The sequence below is a fragment of the Oryctolagus cuniculus genome, chromosome 2 (assembly GCF_964237555.1).
Source record: "Oryctolagus cuniculus chromosome 2, mOryCun1.1, whole genome shotgun sequence".
Taxonomy (NCBI): domain Eukaryota; kingdom Metazoa; phylum Chordata; class Mammalia; order Lagomorpha; family Leporidae; genus Oryctolagus; species Oryctolagus cuniculus.
Genome location: NC_091433.1, coordinates 155,283,466 through 155,305,365, shown reverse-complemented (window position 1 = coordinate 155,305,365; position 21,900 = coordinate 155,283,466). Strand labels below are relative to the sequence as shown.

Sequence of the window (21,900 nt, the reverse complement as noted above, 5' to 3'; positions counted from 1 at the left end):
GGTGACGTTTGTTGGGATGAGAGACTGAGCGAGGAACAGTTAAGGGTGGGATGGTGCCCATGATGAGCTACAATCACCAGCTTTGGGCTGAGTCTCACAACCATGAGATCAAACCCATGTAACTGCTCTGAGACCTGCCAGCCATTCCCTCCCCGAAGCTGGGGGACTCCCAGCTCAGATGTGGCTTCCTCTTAGGTGGGCTTTTTTTTTTTTTTTTGGATTTATTTATGGGGCCAGCACTTTGGCATGGCGGATAAAGCCTCTGCCTGCAGTCCCAGCACCCCATATGGGCGCCAGTTCAAGACCTGGCTGCTCCACTTCTAATCCAGCTCTCTGCTGTGGCCTGGGAAAGCAGTAGAAGATGGCCCAAGTCCTTGGGCCCCTGCACCTACGTGGGAGACCCACAAGAAGCTCCTGGCTCCTGGCTTAGAATTGACACAACTCCGGCCGTTGCAGGCATCTGGGGAGTAAACCAGCAGATGGAAGACCTCTCTCTCTCTCTCTCTCTCTCCCCCTCTCTCCCTCTCCCTCCCTCCCTCCCTCCTTCTCACCCCCCTGCCTCTCCTCTCTCTGTGTAACTGTGACTTTCAAGTAAAATAAATCTTAAAAAAAAAAGATTTATTTATTTATTTGAATGGGTTACACAGAGAGAGGAGAGTTAGAGAGAGAGGTCTTCCATCCACTGATTCGCTCCCCAAATGGCTGCAATAGCCAGAGCTAGGTCAATCCAAAGCCAGGAGACAGGAGCTTATTCCAGGTCTCCCATATGGGTGCAGGGGTCCAAGGACTTGAGCCGTCTTCTGTTTTCCCAGGCCATAACAGAAAGCTGGATCAGAAGTAGAGCAGTCGGGACTTGAATCGGTGCCCATATGGGATGCCAGCATTGCAGGCGGTGGCGGCGGCATTACCCATTATGCCACAGTGCCAAGCCCTAGGCAGGCTTTTAATTCAAGCCAGAATCTGAGTCTGCCAGGTGCTGCTATGGTACTTGGAGCTCACCACGTGGGTCTAGGTTCTGGATTGCCATCCGGCTGGGAGCTGGTGGTTGTGCATTCTGAGGGCGTCTACATTTCTGGCAATTTTGACAAAAATAAGTTAGGTATCCAGCCTTCCTCCACAGGTAGATGGACACCAACCCCTTCCTTACCATTTCCGGGCCCCAAGACCAAGAGGAGCCAGGCTGCCTCAGACCGCCTCAAGGTGTTAGATGGGATCCTGCCGCCCTATGATGGGAAAAAGCGGGTGGGGGCTGGCACCGGGGCTTAGTAATTTAAGCCTTGACAGCTGGGCAACACCTTACTTCAAGTCCTGGCTGCTCCACTTCTGATTCAGTTCCCTGCTAACTGGCCTGGGAAAGCAGAAGAAAATGGTCCAAGTGTTTGGTTCCCTCCACCCATGTGGGAGACACAGAGGAAGCTCCTGGCTCCTGGCTTCGGATCCACCCAGCTCCAGGCATTGCAGCCATCTGGGGAGTGAACCAGTAGATGGAAGACCTCTCCCTCTTTCTCTCTCTCTCTCTTTGTAACTCTGACTTTCAAATAAATAAATACATCTTTGAAAAAAGAAAAAGCAGATGGTGGTTCCTGCAGCCCTCAAGGGTGCGCATCTGAAGCCTCCACGCTTGCTGCTGGGGCTCCTGGCTCCTGAGCTTGGCTGGGGGTCCCAGGCAGTGACAGCCACCCAGCAGGAAAACAGGAGCAGGCCAGGACCCATTGCCAAAAGGAAAAGCAGCTCAGGAGGCTGCAAAAACAGGCCAAAAAGAACACAGGAAAGAAAATTAACAGATTCACAGAGGTCCTCAAGAACCCTGGACTCCTGGTCCGAGCCCAATAAAGATTTTGTTCTTAAAAAAAAAAAAAAATAGTGAGAATGGGCAAGAGTCAAGAGTTCTCCTGGTATTTTTGGTCGTCTTAAGTTTTCATCATATTAGACATCCACGTGGAGCCGTCAGGCAGGCAGTTGGACCTGTGGTTCTGCAGCTTAGCGTGGAAGACCAGGACTGTTCATCTGAAGTCAGCAGCAGAAAGACAGGATTTAAAGCCACAGGGGGTAAAGCAGGGCAGAGCACACCACAGCCAAACACGCCACTCTGGCAGAAGGATTATTCTGAGCTGCAGGCAACTGAGAAACAGGAGAAGCAGGGAAATTTACACTCCCCTGTCCACCTAAAGGCAGGACACAAATGTCCCTTTGTGACGGTGTTCCTTCTCCCATGCCTGTTAAGAATGAGGTTATGCAGGGTCTCTCGTCAGCTCACAGAGTTCATGAGACTGTGTGACAAACCTTACTAAAATAAACTACATCCTCCATTACTGTCCCGTCTCACAATTTACCATTGTTCCTGACTGGCAGGGTGCACATTAGGGAGCTGGAGTCAGGAGCCAGACTGGGGAAAGAACCTGGGTACTACAATATGGGAGGCAGGCACATTAGCTGCCTCCATTTCTCCACAATTTATCTTTTTTTGTTTGTTTTTAAAGATTTATCTTATTTACTTGGAAGTCATAGTTAGGGGAGCAGAGAAAGAGAGAGAGAGAGAAAGAGAGGTCTTCCATCCTCTGGTTCACTCCCTAAATGGCTGCAATGGCCAAGGCTGGGCTGGTCCAAAGTCAGGAGCCAAGAGCTTCTTCAGGGTCTTCCACTTTGGGTGCAGGGGCCCAAGCACTTGGACCATCTTCTGCTGCTTTCCCAGGTGTGTTAGCAGGGAGCTGGATCAGAAAAGTAAAATGCTTACTACTGGGGCCGGTACTGTGACTTAGTAGGCCAAGCCTCCGCCTGTGACACCAGCATCCCCTATGGGCACCGGTTCGAGTCCCAGCTGCTCCTCTTTGGATCCAGCTTTCTGCTATGGCCTGGGAAAGCAGTAGACAATGGCCCAAGTGCTTGGGCCTCTGCACCCACATAGGAGACCTGGAAGAAGCTACTGGCTCCTGGCTTTGGATTGACCTAGCTCTGGCTGTTGCAGCCATTTGGGGAGTGAACCAGTGGATGGAAGACCTTTCTCTGTAACTCTGCCTCTCAAATAAGTAATAGATAAAATCTTTTTTAAAAAGTGCCTACTACTTCTTTGGGTTTTCACTTTTTTCTTCCATAGTATATATAATAAATCTTTGGTCAGTTCAGTGTGTGGGCCCTCTTCACTGAAATTAAGAAGGTGGAGGAAAACTGGAGATGAGGGGAGCCGAGACTGGAGAGGGAGTCCCGAGGGAGCCTCTGAAGGCTGAGCACGGGGCCCTCCCACCACGAGAGGGAGCGCTGCAAAGGGGACCGAGCACACAGGGCTGAGGGCCAGCGTGAGCAGTGGTACCCCGGAAGCCAGGCAATGGGGTTTGTGGGAAGGAGGAATGGTCTCTGTCAAACCCGGCTGAGATGCTGAGTGAGCCGAGGACAGGGAAACCACCACTGGAATTTTCAGGAAGGTTGTGGCTGGGGACTTCCAAGAACAGGCTCAGTGGAAAGGTGGGGGCAGAGGCCCTAGGGACATGGACCTGGGAAGTGGGGGGCGGAGGCTGAGGAAGGCAGATGGGGCTGGTGCTTTTGAGAAGTCTTCCTGTTTAGGGGAGCACAGAGATGGGGAAGCAGCTGGAAGATGATGCAAGGGCCAAGGGCAATCTATCAAGAAGGAAAAAAAAATACACATTTGCCTATTGATGGAGAGCGAAAATTGACAGTGTGCAGGGTTGGGGGAGATGGCAGGAACTAAGTCCCTGAGAAAGGGGGAGGGGGCCCGGCGAGGAAGGCAAGAGGGTGAACAATTCACCCACTGTAACCGCAAGAAAACTGCCCCATGCGGTAGGTGCAATGTACAAGAGTCCTGTCTGATCCTGTATTTTCTCAATGAAGTGTGAAAGTGACTAGCAGAGGAAAGGGCGTGGGGGCTGAAGGTGGAAAGAGTGGGCAGGTGGCAACTGGACCCAGTAGGGAGCATAGTGGGGGTGGGCCTCCCGTGTGTGGTATCCACCGGCGCTCGGCATCACCAAGGTAAAGCTGGACCAGTCAGCATCTCTGTGGGGTTCTCTCCAGCCTCAGGCAGCTGCTTGGGTGCAGGTGAGGCACAGACAGGAAGCTGGCATTTTGCTAGCGTCAGAGTGGGTGCTGGGGTGTGGCACAGGGAGACAGGGACAAGGAGGTGAAGGGTCCCCACAAGGGGAGTGACTCTAAGCTGGGTTAGAACACAATGAGGCCGGCGCCGCAGCTCACTAGGCTAATCCTCCGCCTGCGGCGCCGGCACACCGGGTTCTAGTCCCAGTCGAGGAGCCGGATTCTGTCCCGGTTGCCCCTCTTCCAGGCCAGCTCTCTGCTGTGGCCAGGGAGTGCAGTGGAGGATGGCCCAAGTCCTTGGGCCGTGCACCCCAAGGGAGACCAGGAGAAGCACTTGGCTCCTGCCTTCGGATCAGTGCGGTGCGCCGGCCGCGGCGGCCATTGGAGGGTGAACCAACGGCAAAGGAGGACCTTTCTCTCTGTCTGACTCTCTCACTGTCCACTCTGCCTGTCAAAAAACAAAACAAACAAACAAACAAACAAAAAAACCAAAACATACACACACACACACAATGAGAGGCCAAAAAAGATGTGGGAAGTACAAGATAGGAGAGTTAGAGACTGTAGATCTTGTGGCAAAGGGTTAGTGTCCTGGGGGCCACAGTGGCCGGGAACTGGAAGGAAGCAGTGGGGAGGTGAGATGTTTGGAGTAAAAAACTCTGAAATCAGTACAGTTCCTGGTCATTGCAAGGACACAGAACTGAGTGGCTGCTGGAGCAGGATGGGGAAAACCATGGTCACAGAGAGTGATTAGGAAGCCAGGGTCTTGGGCAGGTGGGTGGGGGAAGACTGGAGTGGGGCAGATTACAGTAAGCATGAGCATCACTGGGGTGCTGGCAGAGCTGGAGGAAATCAGAGCTGGGCCCAGGGCCTCCCAGCGCTCTGCCCGGCCACCGCACTGCACTGCTCTGCAAGCGGTCTCAGATCTCTTCCATCTTAAAATGGAGATGTGGATGATAATACACATCTGCCTGCTTGAACAATGCACTCTGCAGGGCTCTGCCTGGCAGTTTCTGGATGTTAGGCCTGCATTCTAATTTCTGCCCTACTGCTCCAGGAAAGCCTGGACAAGCACAGTCAGTACAGGGTGCGCCGTCCACCTCAGCTCTTGTTAGGCTCACTAACTTGACATTAGGCCTGGGATCTGGGGCTTGTGTGAAGGAGCAGATGGCAGCAGTGTGGAGGTTCTGCAGCTGCTGGGTGCCTGCCACACTGTCACAAGTTACAGCTCACTTTAAAAGTACTGGGGGAGGGGCAGGTGCTGTGGCGCATCGAGTTAAAGCCCTGGCATGAAGCGCCAGCATCCCCTGTGGGCGCCGGTTCTAGTTCTGGCTGCTCCTCTTCTGATCCAGCTCTCTGCTGTGGCCTGGGAAAGCAATGGAAGATGACCCAAGGACTTGGGCCCCTGCATCCGTTTAGGAGATCTGGAGGAAGCTCCTGGCTCCTGGCTTTGGATCGGCACAGCTCTGGCCATTGCGGCCATCTGTGGTGTGGACCAGCAGATGAAGGACCTCTCTCTTTCTCTCTCTGCGTCTGCCTCTCTGTAACTCTTTCAAATAAATAAATAAATAAATAAATAAATAATTTTTTTAAGTACTAGGGTACCTGGCTAACTCACAGGGGGGCCTATGGTGAATCCCTTTGAAAGCTGAAGCTTCCTGCTTTAAAATTTGTATGTACTGCGGGCACCGTAGCTCACTAGGCTAATCCTCTGCCTGCAGCGCTGGCACCCTGGGTTCTAGTCCTGGTTGGGGCGCTGGTTCTGTCCTGGTTGCTCCTCTCCCAGTCCAGCTCTCTGCTGTGGCCCGGGAGTGCAGTAGAGGATGGCCCAGGTCCTTGGGCCCTGCACCCGCATGGGAGACCAGGAGGAAGCACCTGGCTCCTGCCTTCGGATCGGCGCAGCACTCCAGCCGTAGCGGCCACTTGCGGGGGTGAACCAACAGAAAAAGGAAGACCTTTCTCTCTGTCTCTCTCTGTCTAACTCTGCCTGTCAAAATTTAAAAAAAATTATATGTATTCACTTTATTTGAAAGGCAGAGAGCAAGGTAGAGAGAGACAGAGAGCTCCCATTCTCTGACTTACTCAAGTATCCACAACAGCCAGCGCAGGGCCAGGTCAAAGCCACAAGCTCAGAACTCAATCTGGGTCTCCTATGTGGGTGGTAGGAACCCAAACACCTGAGCTGTCACCTGCTGACTCCTAGGGGGTGCATTTGCAGAAATGGAATCAGAAGTGGACCTGGGACTCCAGCCCAGGCAGTTCTACCCAGGTGTCCCAAGCGGCATCTTGACCACTGTGCCAAATGCCCACCCTGAAACTTCCTTTTACAAAGTGAATCACAATCTGCATTGCAGAGTTCTTCATTTCTTTTTCTTAAACAGATGCCTCAGTAGGGTTGAGAATTTAGAAATGGCACTTCATTCAGGTACACAATCATTCCAAAAATCTCTCTGGAGCCCCTCCCATGGGCCAAGCCTGGTGCCAGGAATCAGAGGATATGGCAGGGAGCAGAGGAGGCAGAGACCTTATCTTCCAGGAACCCAGAGTCTGGCAAGGGAGGCAGGTGCTAAACAAATCATCACACACATAATTTCATGCTGTCCCAAGTGGAAGTGTGAGGAATGACAGAGAGGGGGTGGGGCAGGGCCTGGCAGCCCCGCTCCTGTGCCCATGTGGCCAGGGCCCTCTCCCCTGCCTCCAGGGCTGGCAGGCCTCCCCCAGGATGGCTCACGCCATCTCAGCTTCCTTACTGGGCCTCCATCTTAGAAGAGACCTCAATGTCCAACAGCCGCACAGCCTCCAGGATGCACCCTGCTCCACGGGAGAGGCCAGTGTGGCTAGCGTGGGCAGGGGTGGTTTTCCTTCCTTCCAGGGCCTGGGCTGTCCCTGCAGCTTTCCTGGCAGGCCCTGTGTTAGCAACTAAACAGGCTCAGAATTCGGAGCACCCGGCAGCAGGGAAGGAGACGGCGGCCGTTGGATCAGGGAGAAGTCACACAGAGCACAAGTCAGCGTTTGCATCAGTTTCAAAGGCAACTTTCCAGAAAGCTGCGACACCCCATTCCGATATAAACATCCCCAGATATTTCTGGAGGCATTGGAGTGGTGCTGGCCTGGGTGGGGAGGGGTGGCTTTTCCTGGTTCGTGGAGTTGCATGATATCCATCAAATCTGTCCATCAAACCCGATACCAGGTTTCTAAGGGGTGTGTCCCAGGGAAGGTGAAAGAGAAGGGCAAAGTGCTGGATGGAGAGGGCCTCCTGACAGCAGAGGGATGCGGCCAGGGCCAGGCTGGGAATCCGAGTCAGTGGGAGCCAGGCCTCCTTGCTCAGGACTGAACCGCTCCCACCGCCCCCTGGCAGACAGAGGGTGGGAGCTCAGAAGCCACTGGTTTGGTTTCCCTCCAGGGGCTGTGGCTTGGCCACAGTGTCCTCATTCCTGCCAGGCCCTGGGAGGGTCAGGACAAGGACCCAGCTGAGTCAGAAGCCAGCCAGGGGAGCCCCAGAGGGAATGAGCTGGCTGCCCTGCTGCACACCTGCCAGCCGCAGAGAGATCATTAAACCAATGTCCCAGGAAAGGCGCCAGAGCATGGCCAACACTTCCAGCTGCAGGGTGGGGAGTGGAGGCGGCGGCACTGGGAGATTCCTGGAGGCTGGGCTGGGGTTGCTCAGTTGCCTTTTTTTTTTCCCCTTAATTTCCAGCAATCCAAGGCTTTCAGTTTCTCATTCATTCAATTTGCTCAACATATGTTGATTAATCACCTACTCTGTGCTATGCTTTATACACCATGATTGACAGAAACTACCTCTTTAATTATCTCCATCTCCAGAGTGCCCACTTCATAGCTGTCATTCAACGCCAGGCTGCCTCCATCACGGTTATTATTGTTGTATTCATTGCAACAGGGCTAGCACCATAAGACAGAGATGCTGACCTGCAGGAAGAGGAAAGGCACCTTATCCCACGAAACAGGGACTCACATGGGCGCCAGGGAAGCTGCACTGAAACAAGTCATTGCCACAGGCCTGCGGCAGTAAATGAACTTCACAGAAGTCCCTGTCTAATGGCACCTCTGGAGCGGGGCCTTAAAGACCAAGCTCACCCGGCAGGAATTGGAGAGCAGGGGGAGGGAGTTTCCAGGGGAGAGGGCAGCATGAGCAATGGCCCAGGGTGAGAGTGCCTGGAGTGTGGGCTTGGGGACTGGGGGGAGGAGAGGGTTGGGGTGCTGTGTGATGGGGGGTGGCCAGAGAGGGAGGTACACAGACAGGTATCTGGTTTCATGTGTTCCCTAACATCTGGGCAGGGTTTGCACCTGCACCTGACCTTGGGCAGGGTCTCTCTCCAATCAAGCAGGTCCGGGAGACTGAGCCTGGGACTGGACGCACTCCCGGACCTGTCTAGCTGGTGTGCTCATCGGAGGGCCTCCTTGTTGGGTTTTCTGTGCTGCGTCTCTGCTCCGTGTACAAGGCTCAGGGGCCTCTGTCTGGGCCTCCGCACTGCCCCTCGATAGCAGTTCCCGGGGCTTAGGGGAGCCTCATGGGGAGCCCCGTGCTTGGCAGCCACACCCACAGAGCAATGCTGGGCTGGGAAGCACAGAAAGCAGGCAGCCCTCACCTCAGCCTGGCTATGCAGCTGCAGGGAGCCCAGCACAGCCCAGCCCGAGCGCCTACAAGGTGCTTCAGCCCTGGATATCCATCCTGTTCCACCCTCACGGCTCGCAGACCTCAGATGGGGCTGTGATGCTTCTCTCCCATGTGGTACACAGTGCAGGGGCAAATCAACCTCGGGTCCCCTCTTCTGTCACTTACTGGCTGTGCAGTGCCAAGAATGGCACATAACCTCTCTGGGCTCGTCGCTTGGTCCATGAACTGGGATATCATCTTCTCTGCTGTGCTATGGTTTGGGAGAGGTTTCTGAGCAAACACTGTGAATAGGCAAGCAGGACATGAGGTGGGGAGAGGAGTCATTCACTGAGACCGAAGATGCTTCAGTTGTCCACTCACTCCCCAGAGCAAAGCCCTGGCTGCTGCACGGTCTGGTCCGGGGCAGGCAGACATTGGTGGGCCCTGCAGCCTCCTCCTGCCCCAGATGGTCAGCCCTGGGGCTTTCTTCACCCACCTGGGGGGCTCTCACCAACACTGGGGGCGTTTACGGCTGAGCTTCCCCCACAGCGGCCTCCAGCTGCAGCCCCAATACTGGGTCCACTCCGGAGAAGCGTGGCAGTGCCTGGCCTTGGCCAGCAGCTGGCTGCTCCACTGCTCTCTGCTCTGTGACCACCCCCTCAGCCTGGGCACTGCCAAGAGGCCCTGGCATGACTGGGAGAGAGGAGGTAGCCAGGGCTGTGGCTGTCCAAGGTGCTGCTCTGGGAGTGGGGTGCAGGAAAGACCCGGTGGATGTGGCCTAAGGGCCACTCTGACCCTTGTTCAGTGAGTCTCCCTATCTCCAGGAGGGGAATGATGAAGACAGTCTGGATGCAGACCCCAGGAAAGGCATTTGGTAAGCACCTGGCGGGCCAGTTATGCACCTGCACAGGGCAGCCACTTGACAGAGGTGGCTGAGACCCAGAATTCCGGAGGGGAGGGGAGCGGAGGCCTCTGCCCACCTGCACCGTAGGGTGGCCCAGCCCGCAGGAGCTGGGGCCCCAGCGGGGTTCCCAGGCACTGACCACCAGGATTCCCTCCTTTAATCTTCAACCCCAAGGGGAAGAACCATCAGGATCTTCACTTTACAGGGGGGAAACTGAGGCAAAGACATTTATCCGCTGACCAGGAGCACACAGTTTGTAAGTGGCAGAATTGGGACTGGAACCCAATCCTGTTTCCAGTCTGCACCCATTGTGCCGGGTCTCCCATGTAAGTGACAGGGGTCCAAACACTTGGGCCATCTTCTGCCTTCCTAGGCCATAGCAGAGTTAGATCAGAAGAGGAGCAGCCAGGACATGAACTGGCACCCATATGGGATGCCAGTGCCATGACTGGAGGCTTAACCTACTACACCACAGCACTGGCCCCATAAATAAATCTTTAAGGGAAAAAAATAAAGGAATGGAGAAACTGAGGCAATGGCTGGTGCTGTGTTCTGCCCAAAGCCATGCAGCCAGTGATGGCACAGCAGGGTCTAGGGTACCAGACCCTGACTTGCTGCTGTTTCCCTGCACCTGGGCGACTCAGGTGTGGTCTTGGGGTCAGCAGATAGGCAGCACAGGGAGCTACACCCCAGACCTACTGAACAGAAACCTGCAGGCAGGGTAATGGATCCCCAGGTGATGCACCTGCACGGTGTGGTTTGGGAAGAACCCCTGGTGCTGCCCTGCCTTCCTGCTGTGACATCTGTTACTGTGAGCATAAAGGCATTGCGAACAGACACAAGATCCTGGATGCTCTGTCCCGATCACCTCTAGATGAGCCCCCTGGGATCCAGGGGAAGCAGATGGAGCGAGTTACCTGCTGGTTCCTTCCAAGGGCCCAGCTGCAACTGCATTGCTGACCCACGAATGAGCCAGGGGCTTACTCCAGAGCTGGGCACACCCCACTGGCCAAGCGGGAGGATGTGACTGATGGGTAGGGGCCAGGGCACCTTGAATCATAGCCCGGGCACACGGAGAAGAGGCTGAGATTCCCCGAGGGAGGTCTAGAGCTGGCAGTGGCTAGGAATGGTGGTGTTTGAAGTGGAACTGCCTGAGGCCAGAGTCTTACGGCCTCAAGCACCAGTTTGGAGTGAGGCCCTAGGCTTCAGCTCCACTCTGGACTCTGCCACTACCTCCCCTGCCCTACAATGCAGCTTTCCCGGATCTCATGGAAAGTACGAAGCCCCCAGAGATTTAAGACCCTCCACCCCAACCCTCCCTGTAGAGATCTGCTGTGGTGAGGGTCAGAGCCCAGGACCCTGCCTGGCACACCCGCCTTGGGCTTCCTGCTTGGCAGCCCCTGCTCCAACCCTGGGCTCCTGGGGAGGTCAATGGGAGTAGACAGAGGAAGAAAACTGGGTTGACCACAGGAACAGACCAGTGGCCTTTAGCTGCCTCCCAGCTTCATGGGGTCTGATCTGGCTGAGCAAAGTTGAGGGGTAGGGGGAGGGGGTCTCCGCTGTCGCTCACGAGGACTGGGGCACTTCCTGAATGTCACTTTCAAAGCCCGACCCGAGGCCGCCGCCGCTGCCACCACGTTCAGGTCAGGCGAGGATTGTTGGAGGGACACTGTCACTTCCTCCGGCTGCCTCTGCGGCTCCCCAGCCACCCACACCCTCCTCTCTGTACAGTGCAACGCTCCCCCTTCATGCCAGGCGGCTGCTCAGAACTGTGGCTGCAGCCAGCACTTGTCTCCCCCTCTGAGTGTATGTGCGTGCGTGTGTGTGCGTAATGGGGTATCGGGGGTGGGGGGAGGAGAGGCAGATCATACATCTTTAGGAATACTCACACGACTCTTCCTGAGTGAGAGCGAGATCTTTTAGCTCATGTTCCCCCCCCCCCGCCCCCCGCTGTGTGAGTAACCACGGGCAGCCTCTGCCTGCCCTCCCAGCCTCAGATAAGGTGAAGAACAAGATGGGTCTTGGAGGAGCTGTAGGGCTCCTTGGAAAAAGACTTCCAGGAGTGGGTGGCATCCAAGGGGAGGCCCAGCGGTCAGGGCTCCAGCCCCCACCCCAGCTGCAGCAGCTCTGCTGCTTGCTGTTTTCTGCCTTGGGCTGCTTGTTGGCTTCTGTGGGCCAAACGGTCTAAATGCGTGGAGAAGGTTCTGAGGATTTCTAAGGCACCCCCGCCGGAACCTCTGGGAGGGTATCTCTGCTTGGTCTGGCATGACTCCGGGCTGGGCTAGGTCCTCGGGCACGGTCAGGACTGAGTGGAAGGATGCTCCCCCTTGCCGGCTTGGCCGGAGAGTAGTGCAGAGCACTCCAGGAGTGAAGAGGGTCCAAGTTCCCCTCTGTCTGAGGCTTCGACGCCTGCTGGCTGCTCCCAGCTGCCTATCCTTGCCCTTCTCCACTCACCCAAAACTTCCCAAGGGAAGCAACTTTCATGGAAACAGGGGGCTGAAGATTCCAACGCCACAGCCTTGTTCAGGAGCAAGCTCAGTGCCTGGAGCTGAGCGCCATCCTGGGAAAACCAAGTGGGTTTGTGGCTTGTTCCCAGGGAGCAATTAGCTGGATAGCTGTCCGGTCTCTGCAAGGCTTTGGGAGAGACTGGGCAGTTCCTTGCTCAGAGTTGGCCATGAGCACCTTGGAGACAGCAGTACCCTCTGACTCAGCAATTCCCCCACTGGGAATTCATCCCAAGGAAGTATTCCAGAAAGAAAAGGCCATGTGCATAAAGATGATTGCTGTGGCATTACCCAAAATAGCCCCGAACTGGGAGCCACCCCGCCATGCAGCAATAGGGGCGGTAAATCACAGCACATCCACTCGGCGGAGTGAACCTACCCACTAACCTCAGCGCGGGAGGCCAAGCGGAGCCCCAGAAACAAGGAGGATGCTAAGGTGGTCACACAAAGGGAAGGCCTGGACACATGTCAGCTCGCTCCCTTTCTTTTCCCTACAAAAGCTGTGTCAAGGAGGCACAGGGAAGTCTGCAAAGACGGAAAAAGAGTCGGGTTCTGGTGGCGCTATTGTGAGCAATGTGTTCTCTTGATAAGGAGAATTTGATAACGACTTCAGTGAGTGTTTACCGTGCTGGGTCCGATGCAGGATGCTGAGGCTGGAGTAGTGCATGGATGTGCATTGCCCACTCGCCATCTGAAGCCCCACATTCAATGATATGTTTTTTTCCAAATATCTTTCCTGTGCTATTATAACATCATCTTTCAATAAAAACAAAAAACAGTGACAGGGAGAAATAGCAGAGAAGGCACTGCTGCCCTCCTGGGTAATATACGTCACTCCAGCTACTGGAACCACACCGCCAGCAGCACGACCTGCATGTCAGACCCAAATGTAAATGTGGCAGTGACATTTCAATCTTAGAATGTCTCAGTTTCCTTTGTGGCAAAAACATTTTCTAAAAATCCATGTTCAAAGGAGTTGGGGGGGGGGGGGGTTAGGACTTGTTACTAATCTCATGGCTGAATAATTAAGTGTGCTTAATTCTGAAAGTAGCAAGCTAAATTATGCAGTGCCAAAAGTGACAGCTCTCATATCTACACCATCCCGTCTACACAGCGTGATTTTAGCTTTATAGCTACAAAACGCTGCCAGAAAACCCAATAAAAGGAAGCAAAAATATTTCTGTTTATATTAAGCTGCCATTTGAGAAAGATTTTTAAATATGTTCTCTTCTATGTGTAAATCTGACAGCAGATGCATAATTAAAACCCCAGGGAGAGTTTCCTTTTAATCTTTTCAAAGTAAACCAATAAAACATCCTTTAGGATGTGAAATGATGGATTAATACTTTATGGCTCACTCTGAGTATCTCTGAGCCAGAGTACTGCCTCCTAGAACACTGCTTGGCGCAGAAGGAACAATGGCCACCCTCTTTATCTTCAGGAATTCATGTCACCAGAGCAGATGCAGGGACCCATGGTGCCACAGGCCATACAGGCGTCCACAACAGCGCTGTTGTCTTGGATGCTTGTTAAATGCAGGAACGAATAAATATGTGCTGTCGCATTAAAACAAACTGGATTTCAGCCCCTAGGGAGTAAGTCACATAGTGTGAATGGGACAAATAATAATTACCTGGGACTTCACTTCCATGGAAGTAGGCTGTATGAATAATTTAGAGCACAGAGCGGATTCTCATTTGCTTGAGCTATTCAACTACTGCTGAATAATCATGGCAAATTTTCCCGCCGGATCTGGGTGCTGTGTGGACACAGATGTGTTGACACAACTGCCAACTGCCCAGCTCTGAATACGGCGCCCAAATGTCAAGACAAATTCCATGGTGTTCCATCTCACCTTGAGTACACACAGCCACTCCTGAATCTTTATGTCTCCTGCTGGTGGAAGACCCATTGCTGCTGCTTCTTCCCGTCCCCTATGCACACTAATGTTCTCAGAATATGAGCGTGCACACACGCACACACACACTGATACCAAAGAAGGTAGGAAGCAACTGGCCCTTGTCCTTGAGTCAGAATTTGCCAGAAAGTCTCCTACTTGCCAGCGCCCCTGTCTCGGACTTTTTTCAAACTGGCTCTTGCTAGCTCAGCTGTCTCCGACCTTTCAGGTGCTTCTAAACCTGCCTAAACTGTAGGATTTCTTTGATCCTTCAAGTTTTCTCTCCACTTAATCAGTTACCGGCCAGACCAACAGGCTTGTTCCTGCCTTGGTGTCAGACATACCCCTAGATACACATACACCATCATTAAATACTTCCGTCTCAGACAAGAATGTTCCCAACAATTAAATGGTGGGACGTACACCACAGGACTTGGATTCTAGACCTCCCTGAACCCATCATTAACCATGTGACACTGGACAAGTCCCTTAGCCCTATGCCACACGGGATCGAACTAAAGGCCCTCTTCTTATTGTGGTCATCTTTAGATGAAATGAAGCCTGCTAATGCTGCAGTCCAGCTACCCACGTTGGCACATACTTTAACTTTTGTCAGGTAGAGTAAGCTCCAGCCATTCAAAATACACCGCTGGACCTGACACACGCAAGACCTCCTCCTACTTGCAGAAGGAAGGAAGGAAGGGCTTTCTACACCAAAGTCTAGATGTTGTCATTGAGCTGTGGGTACACCACACAAAACAGACGTGAGCTGACACTGGCTTCATAGTTGAAGCAAATCTTTTTGGTCCCTTGAATTCCACACTGCTGCACACACACTGTGATCGTCACTGATCCAGTGAAACTGAGTACATGTTCGTTGTCCTGTGCACCAGATGAGGTGTCAGCGGGGAATCCTGACTGAGGATTATGGACTGAGCTGTGGCTCCCTGAGCTGGCAAACCCATAAAAAGCAGCAGCAGTAATAATAATTGTCTCTGCAGACTCAGCATTTAAGGGAAAGGAAGAAGGCAAGCAGATGAGAAACTGACATAGGTAGGCCTTCCCTTAAATCCCATCCAGCTACCTTTTGCAAAGAGAAGGCGGATATGGAAATCATGCACTTGGGGACTTATCTGACGGACGGAAGTGACCAGTTTCAGTGCCTGGTGCTGTGGCACAGCAGGTAAAGCTGCTGCCTGCGACAGCATCCCATGTGGGTGCCAGTTCATGTCCCGGCTGCATCACTTCCAATCCAGCTCCCTGCTAATGGCCTGGGAAAAGCAGCAAAGGATGGCCCATGTGGGAGACCTGAAAAACTCCCTGGCTCCTGGCTTCAGCTTGGCCCAGCCCCAGCCATTGCTGCCATTTTGGGAGTGAACCAATGGATGGAAGATCTGTCTCTCCCTCTCTCTCTGTAACGCTGACTTTCAAATAAATAAATAAATCTTTTAAAAAAAGAGTGGCCAATTTCAACCACTGCCCCAGAGAGCCAGGCAGGCGCCACTCCTACCGTGTGGCTGTCTCGCCATCCCTGCAGGGGGCTAGTTCAACCCTGAGCTGTCTATAGGCTGGTTCAGAACTTTCCCTGCAGACTCTGGAAACCATGTGCTGGATGATTCAGGACAAGGCCACACTCTTCAGTGGAGGTCGCCTATACTGCCTGCCTACATCTGAAAGCACAGATCAGGAAAGAACAGCATTCCTTTCTGCTTGACTACAGAATAGCCAACCTGCCAGTAGATTAAAGGCTGGAACATGGGACAATGTACCAACGTACTCACTTGATTCTGTGCAAAGGCTGAGAGAGAAGCCTTAGAAGCTGTGGCCAGTTTGGGATCACTGCCTCCAAAGGGGCAGTGTGTGAAAGATTGACGGGAGCTCATCAGAGAGGCACAGAGACCACAGGTCACGGCAATGGGAGCCTGTGTGGATGCTCTCACGGCTTGCAGGGGTCAAGGACACTGACAGCACTTCCCCTGTAGCCTGTAGGAAGCCAGCACACACATTACCAGGGCAGAACGCTGTACCCACCCATATGTGCATGGCTGGCCTTTAGCAAGAGGGTGTGCTTACAAGACGAAGAGCACAAATCAGTAATGAGCTATGAGCACATGACGTCATCCTCCGGGACTAAGCATCTTTAGTACTTTTAAAGCATTTAAAAAAACTCGAGTTGCTATAGCAACTTGATGCAGCTCTTAAAAGGGGATTTTTTTTTGAGGGGGGGTCATTTTATATCTTCAATCACCATAACAACATGATATAGCTTTTAAAGGTATTTTTATCCAATTTGTGTGTGCTTTGGACTTGGGCCGTATCTGCCTTTCTATTTAAAATCATCAGATCAAGCATGACACATGAAAAAATCATTGAAGGCAAGGAAGGCCTTGCACAGACTCTACATATACAGTCAGAGAGACGGCGCTAGCTCACGCCAGAACACCGCTCCAGCCTTTCTCCCTGCCTCCGAGCAGCCATCCACAGCAGCTCACACTAGTCGGTGAGTCCAAGCGCCTGTCTCGGAGCTGGAATACCAAACCATACCAGAGCCCACCATGGAAGGTGTGTCCATGGAATCTCTCACTTCTCAGCCCAGCAAATCCACCCCCCACCCTCCCCCGCTTCAAAAAAGTGCACCACCAGGAGATAGCGCCTTGCTGGACAGGAGGTGCATCCCCCCAGCCTCGAACTGGAAACTGGAGTGGGTGGGACATAGAGTGCCGCCAAAGCGTTGAGGCTGCATTCCTTCTGCACTCCATCCAGGTGAGTAGCGGGGCAGGCTGGTTGCGGACTGGATTTCACAGGACCCCCAGGGCCCAGGGAAAGGACTGGTGAGGAGGCGGAAGGTGAGTGGCAGGAGAGGAAAAAAGAAGGAAGGGGTGGGCTGGGGAGCAGCGGGGGCTCCTGGCTCCGGAATCTCTACGGAAGCGGCAGACTGGGGGGTGGGGGGGGCCGGGCATCCACATAGCAGGGTTGGCAAGGTTGGGAAAACATCAACTGCGGATACCAAAAGTATAAGGGATGATGGGAAATACAAGGGAGCTATCGCTTCTCTAGGCAACCCCTTGGCGCCACTACTGGCTGGGAAAAGTGGCCAGGGAACCCGAACCGCGACCGAGAAAACGGAGGAGAGGCGGGGGTGGAGACTGGGGCAGAACACCCAGGGAGGGGGCAGAACACCCAGGGAGGGCGCAGGACAGCGGCGCTGCAGTCCGGGCTTCACTGGGAAGAGGCAAGGTGGGAGAAGCGATTCCCCCTCCCCGGGGGTAAAGGTCAAAGATGAAAGAGCAGGGGCGTGGGAAGGCAGAGGAAACAGCGCTGGGCGCCGGGGCACAGAGGGCTTTCAAAACGACCTGGGTGAGGAAACGGAGGCCCAGCGGCCCCTGTCCTGCACGTTCGCCCCCAGAGGAGAAGCCAAGTGCACGGAGCTCAGGTCAGGGGCCGGCGAGCTCTGGAGCGCGGGCACCTGGGTGAGGATCCCCCGCTTCGGCCACACTGCCTGGCAAGTCATCGCTGGGGCAGCGCCAGAGATGGGGCTCTCCGGCCACCTCCCGCGCCCAAAGCCAGGAGAGATGCGGAAGGAGGAGGGGCACGCGCGCGGAGGGGAGCGCGCGGGACCAAAGTCGGCAATGGGGCACCTCGGGCAGGCACGAGCCTTGCGGGTGCGGGCCGAGCCGCGGAGCAGGGGACCGGGCGGCAGGTGAAAGACGCGGAGGGGAAAAGCCGCGCACGCGGCGTGCCGCTCACCTATGGTCGACACCACGGTGCCCACGAAGTAGAAGGCGCCAGGAAAGTCCCAGCGCGGACGCAGCGCGTCGGCGCGGACGCCGGCGGCCAGCGCGGCCTCGTAGTGCCGGAGGAAGGCGCGGAGCTCCGGCTCGGCCACGCCGTGCGCCGCGCTGAAGTTGCGCAACGTGGCGCCCCAGCGCGCCCGCGCCTCTGCCTCGCCCGGGCTCTCCAGCGCCGAGAAGACCGTGGCGCCCGCCACCAGGTAGAGGCCGATGAGCGCCGCCAGCAGCACGAAGCGGCCGGTGTCCTCGTTGAGGTGCGAGCGGCGGCAGCAGCAGCAGCAGCAGGAGGGGCGCGGCAGGCGGCGGCGGCAGCGGCGGGGCGGGGGCCGGGGGCTGCGGGAGGACATGGTCCGGAGCTCAGCCCCGGGGCCGGGGTGGCGCTTGGGGCCCGGGCCGCGACATCCCCCCGCGGGAGCAGGAGCGTGAGGATGGTGGCCAGGGCTCAGGGGCTGCTGAGGAGCCCCTCGCCGTCTCCCCCAGAGCCCGGACGGCGGCGCGCCTCCGCCTCCTCCCCGGCGCTCAGGCCACACACGGGTTCCGCGGCCCAGCGGGCGCCCGGGCTGGGGCGCTCCTGTCCGCGCCCCGACGCCTCGTCGGCTCCCGTGACTCCTTACCCGCCGCCCTCGGGCGCGGGGCTCCGCAGCTAGGCCCCTGCCGCCCTGTGGCCGGCGTCCGCGGGGCCCCGGGCCTCATACTCCTCTCCGGACAGGCCGCGGGCTGCGGGCGGGGCGGGCCGTGGAGCCCGGACGCCTAGGACCGCGACGCGGCAGCGGGGCGCGGAGAGGGCCCCCGGGGGCGTCCCATGAGGCGTTCCCGGCTCGGCGTCTCTCCGGCGCAGGCCGCGCGGGCAGTCCTGCTCCCGCCCCCGGGGCTGAGCTGGCGGCGTCGGCTTCGGAGCCTCGGAGCGGAGCGGAGTCCAGGGAAGCGCTCCCTTCCCAGCTCCAGCCGGAGAGGCGCCCGGCACAGAGAGGCGGAGTCACTGGCGCCCGGGGCGGGGTGTCGGGGAGGGGTGAGCTGGGGAGGGAGGGAGGGTGGAGAGTCGGGCTGCGGCGACGCCTCGGGGCCGCTGGGGAGGCGCGAATGCGGGCCGCCCGGGAAGGTGTCCGACTGCGGTGCTGGCTGCCACCTCGCCAGCGAGCTCTCTCATCCTCCCTGCCCCTCGGCTCCGGGATCCCTCCCTTGTCTCAAGCCGCCGGGAAACTTTGTGTAACTTGAGGGCGTTCTGCGGTCTCAGGGCTGGGGTCGCACCTAGCGAATCCCCGACACGGGATTCTCGGGCTTCAGTCCGAAGTTGAAGTTCCCTCCGCTCACTCCGTTGCCCTGCATCCCAGCGCAGCGCCAGGACGCAGAGGGTGCCTCTGGGGGAGCTGGGGCGTTTGCTCCCCCTCCCGGCCCGGCGGGCGGGCGTCCGCGTCAGCACCGCGGACAGCGCATGGGTGCCGCAGCCGGGGCGCGGGCGGCGCCGGGGCAGCTGGGGCCGGCGGCGCGGGACTAGGCTGCTCACCCGCTGCGCCGAGCTCCCAAGCCCTCCCCGTCTTCCTCTTGGCCTCCCGCGGTGCCCCCGCCCCGAGGCAGGTGCAGGCTTTGGAGCAGGGTGCCGACAGGGTGGGGACGCTGCGGAAGAGACGCGGCGGAGTCTGGCGCGGGTGGGGGCCGGCGGTGCCACCGGAGGAGGAGCAGGCGCCCGGGCCGGGCGGGCTGCCAGGTTTCCTCTGGCCACCCCAGCTCTCTGATCCCCTCCAGCCCAGGACGAGGATAAGACCCTGGGAGAGGGGACGAGGGTAGAGGAGGTGTAGGGGAAGCTCACTAGCGAGTCCCCACGAAGCGGGTGCTGGGAAGGGGGCGCTCTGGAACGCCCCGAGGAAATGGCCGCTCCCGGCCCCACCGCGGCGGGGAAGGACGGCAGGTGCTGCGCGCGCTGCGGGCGCTTCTCCACCGGCCACGAGCCCGCTTGGCTGGGGCAGCCAAGTTCGGTGGCCGCGAGCGCCCTCGGTGCACGCGGTAGCTTGCGCTCTTTTTCTGGCCTCCCCTCTTCTACGGGCTGTGGGAACTGGGACCCTGATATGACAGAAAACAAACGTTGTGATGGTGACTGCGCTTAGATACTCCTAGGGGACGGACTGCACCTCCCCGCACCGCTCCCTCCCCAGTGCTGGGCTGTCCGGCTTCTGCGACCAGAAAAGCTGAGAGCTAAAGTCTATCCAGAGTGGAGGGGCCAGCGTCGGTCCACCGCGGGGCAGGTATATCTTCTGGCCCTGAGCCTCTACCACTCACAGAACATTCCACGGCTGGGAAACAGGGGTCCCCGGACCCGGCGCCTAACGCACACTGAGGGCTGGGCTGGCGACGGGACGGCTTCCAGAAAGTTGGAAAGCATCCGACTTGTTGCCGGTTTTCCCAAAGCAGGGCACATTGCAGACTTGGGTCTCCCTAGAAGCGCTGGTCTGTCTAGTTTATCGTTGGAGGCGTCTGCCTTCGCCTCTGGGTCAGCAAGGGGACAGCTGGGGGAGACTCCACCGTGACCATACAGTGGTCAGAACGTCAGAACGAGGCTTTCAGGTAGTGATGGCTGTTTTGCCGAAGTGAGGGGGAAGGGGAGAACATTTTAGCCGCCGAGAAAGCTGAGCCCACGCCTCCTTTTCTGGAGCGTAGTGGGAGCCTTAGACAAACACAAATGATTGTCTCTGCAGACTGTTTTATTACCATCCGCTGCTGTCTCTCCAAGCCAGTGCCTCTGCTGGACTCTCTACCGTGTCACCTCAGCCCTGTTCACCCAGTTCCTAGCTCTTACCTGCTCCCTCCGGCGTGGACCTTGGGCTGAATTCTACTTCCCTGGTCATCCCTGACAGAGGTCCAGAGAGAAGGCATGCCAAGGACTGGAGCCTCCGGATGGCAGCTGAAGGGCATGGCCTGGCCTCGGTGGCTGTCTTTGTCAGACTCCCGGAGCAGGGACAGGGTGCTTCACTGCAGTGTTCTGTGCCTCTGGGGCCAGCTCCTTGCCCAGCTGGCAAAGAGCCTGCCTTGTCCTCCAACTTGTTATTCCAGTTTGATTAGCAGCAAACCTCTGGCATCAACATCTTCTCCGAAGGACCTCATCAATTTCTGTAATAGGGCAGTGATGAGTTCTTTGCACATAGGCACGGGTCCTTTTGGGAATTGGCCTCATGATTAATGTGGCTTTTGCCCACTGAATCAATATTTAAGCCATTGACTTCCAGCTGGCTCAAAGTCCTCAAAGATTTTGCCTCAGCCCTGAATTGCTGCAACAGCTTGGTGAGGATAGGGATGGCTCTCTCTGCTCTCCCACTAAGGCCCATCCTGCTCTCACCTGCCTGTCACTGATGGGATCACGCCCCACTGATTTGGTTATGTGACAGCGTCTCTAATCCACAATCTTCAGTGGCTCCTCCAAAGCTATAAAAATTTCATCTTTAAACTTTTTTTTTTTAAAGATTTTACTTATTTGATAAGTAGAGTTACAGACAGTGAGAGAGAGAGAGGAGAGAGAAGGTCTTCCATCTGCTGGTTCACTCCCCAAATGGCCGCAATGGCTGGAACTGTGCCGATCCAAAGACAGGAGCCAGGAGCGTCTTCTGTGTCTCCCATGCAGGTGCAGGGGTCCAAGCACTTGGGCCATCTTCTACTGATTTCCCAGGCCATAGCAGAGAGTTGGATTGGAAGTGGAGCAGCCCGCATCCACATGGGATGCTGATGCCACAGGCAGAGAATTAACCTACTGTGCCACAGTGCCAGCCTCCATCTTAAACTCCTGAGGCTGCCATCCAAAGCCCTTACTAATATGATTCCCGTCAAGTCATTCCAACCTTGCCTTCTACTACCTCTTATTTTCCAAGCACTCCATATTCAACCCCGTCACCAGGTCTTTGTGCTGTGGTCCTTACTAGAGTGCCAACTTCTTTGTTCTCTCATGTTCAAATATCAGTTAAATTAAGGTTAGACTTTTTTTTCCAGAAAACATTTCCTTTGTAGGATTTTTTAAAAAATAGATTAACTTGCTTATCTGAAAGTCAGAGTTACAGAGAGAGAAAGAGAGAGAGAGAGAGAGAGAGAGAGAGATCATCCATTCACTGGTTCACTCTCCAGATGGCCACAACAGCCAGAGCTGGGTCAGGCTGAAGCCAGGA

The 21,900-nt window shown here is 55.9% G+C and overlaps 1 protein-coding gene across 1 annotated transcript in view; it reads right to left on the bottom strand.

Annotated features, from left to right (window-relative positions):
- KCNK12 (potassium two pore domain channel subfamily K member 12) overlaps positions 1 to 19,546 on the bottom strand; it is a 52,448-nt gene extending 32,902 nt beyond the window's left edge. The window contains exon 1 of the mRNA XM_002709881.5: positions 17,712 to 19,546. Within this exon, the coding sequence (XP_002709927.1) occupies positions 17,712 to 18,102 (391 nt within the window). The 5' untranslated portion in view covers positions 18,103 to 19,546. The remainder of the gene's footprint in view (positions 1 to 17,711) is intronic.
- Positions 19,547 to 21,900: the final 2,354 nt, after the last annotated feature.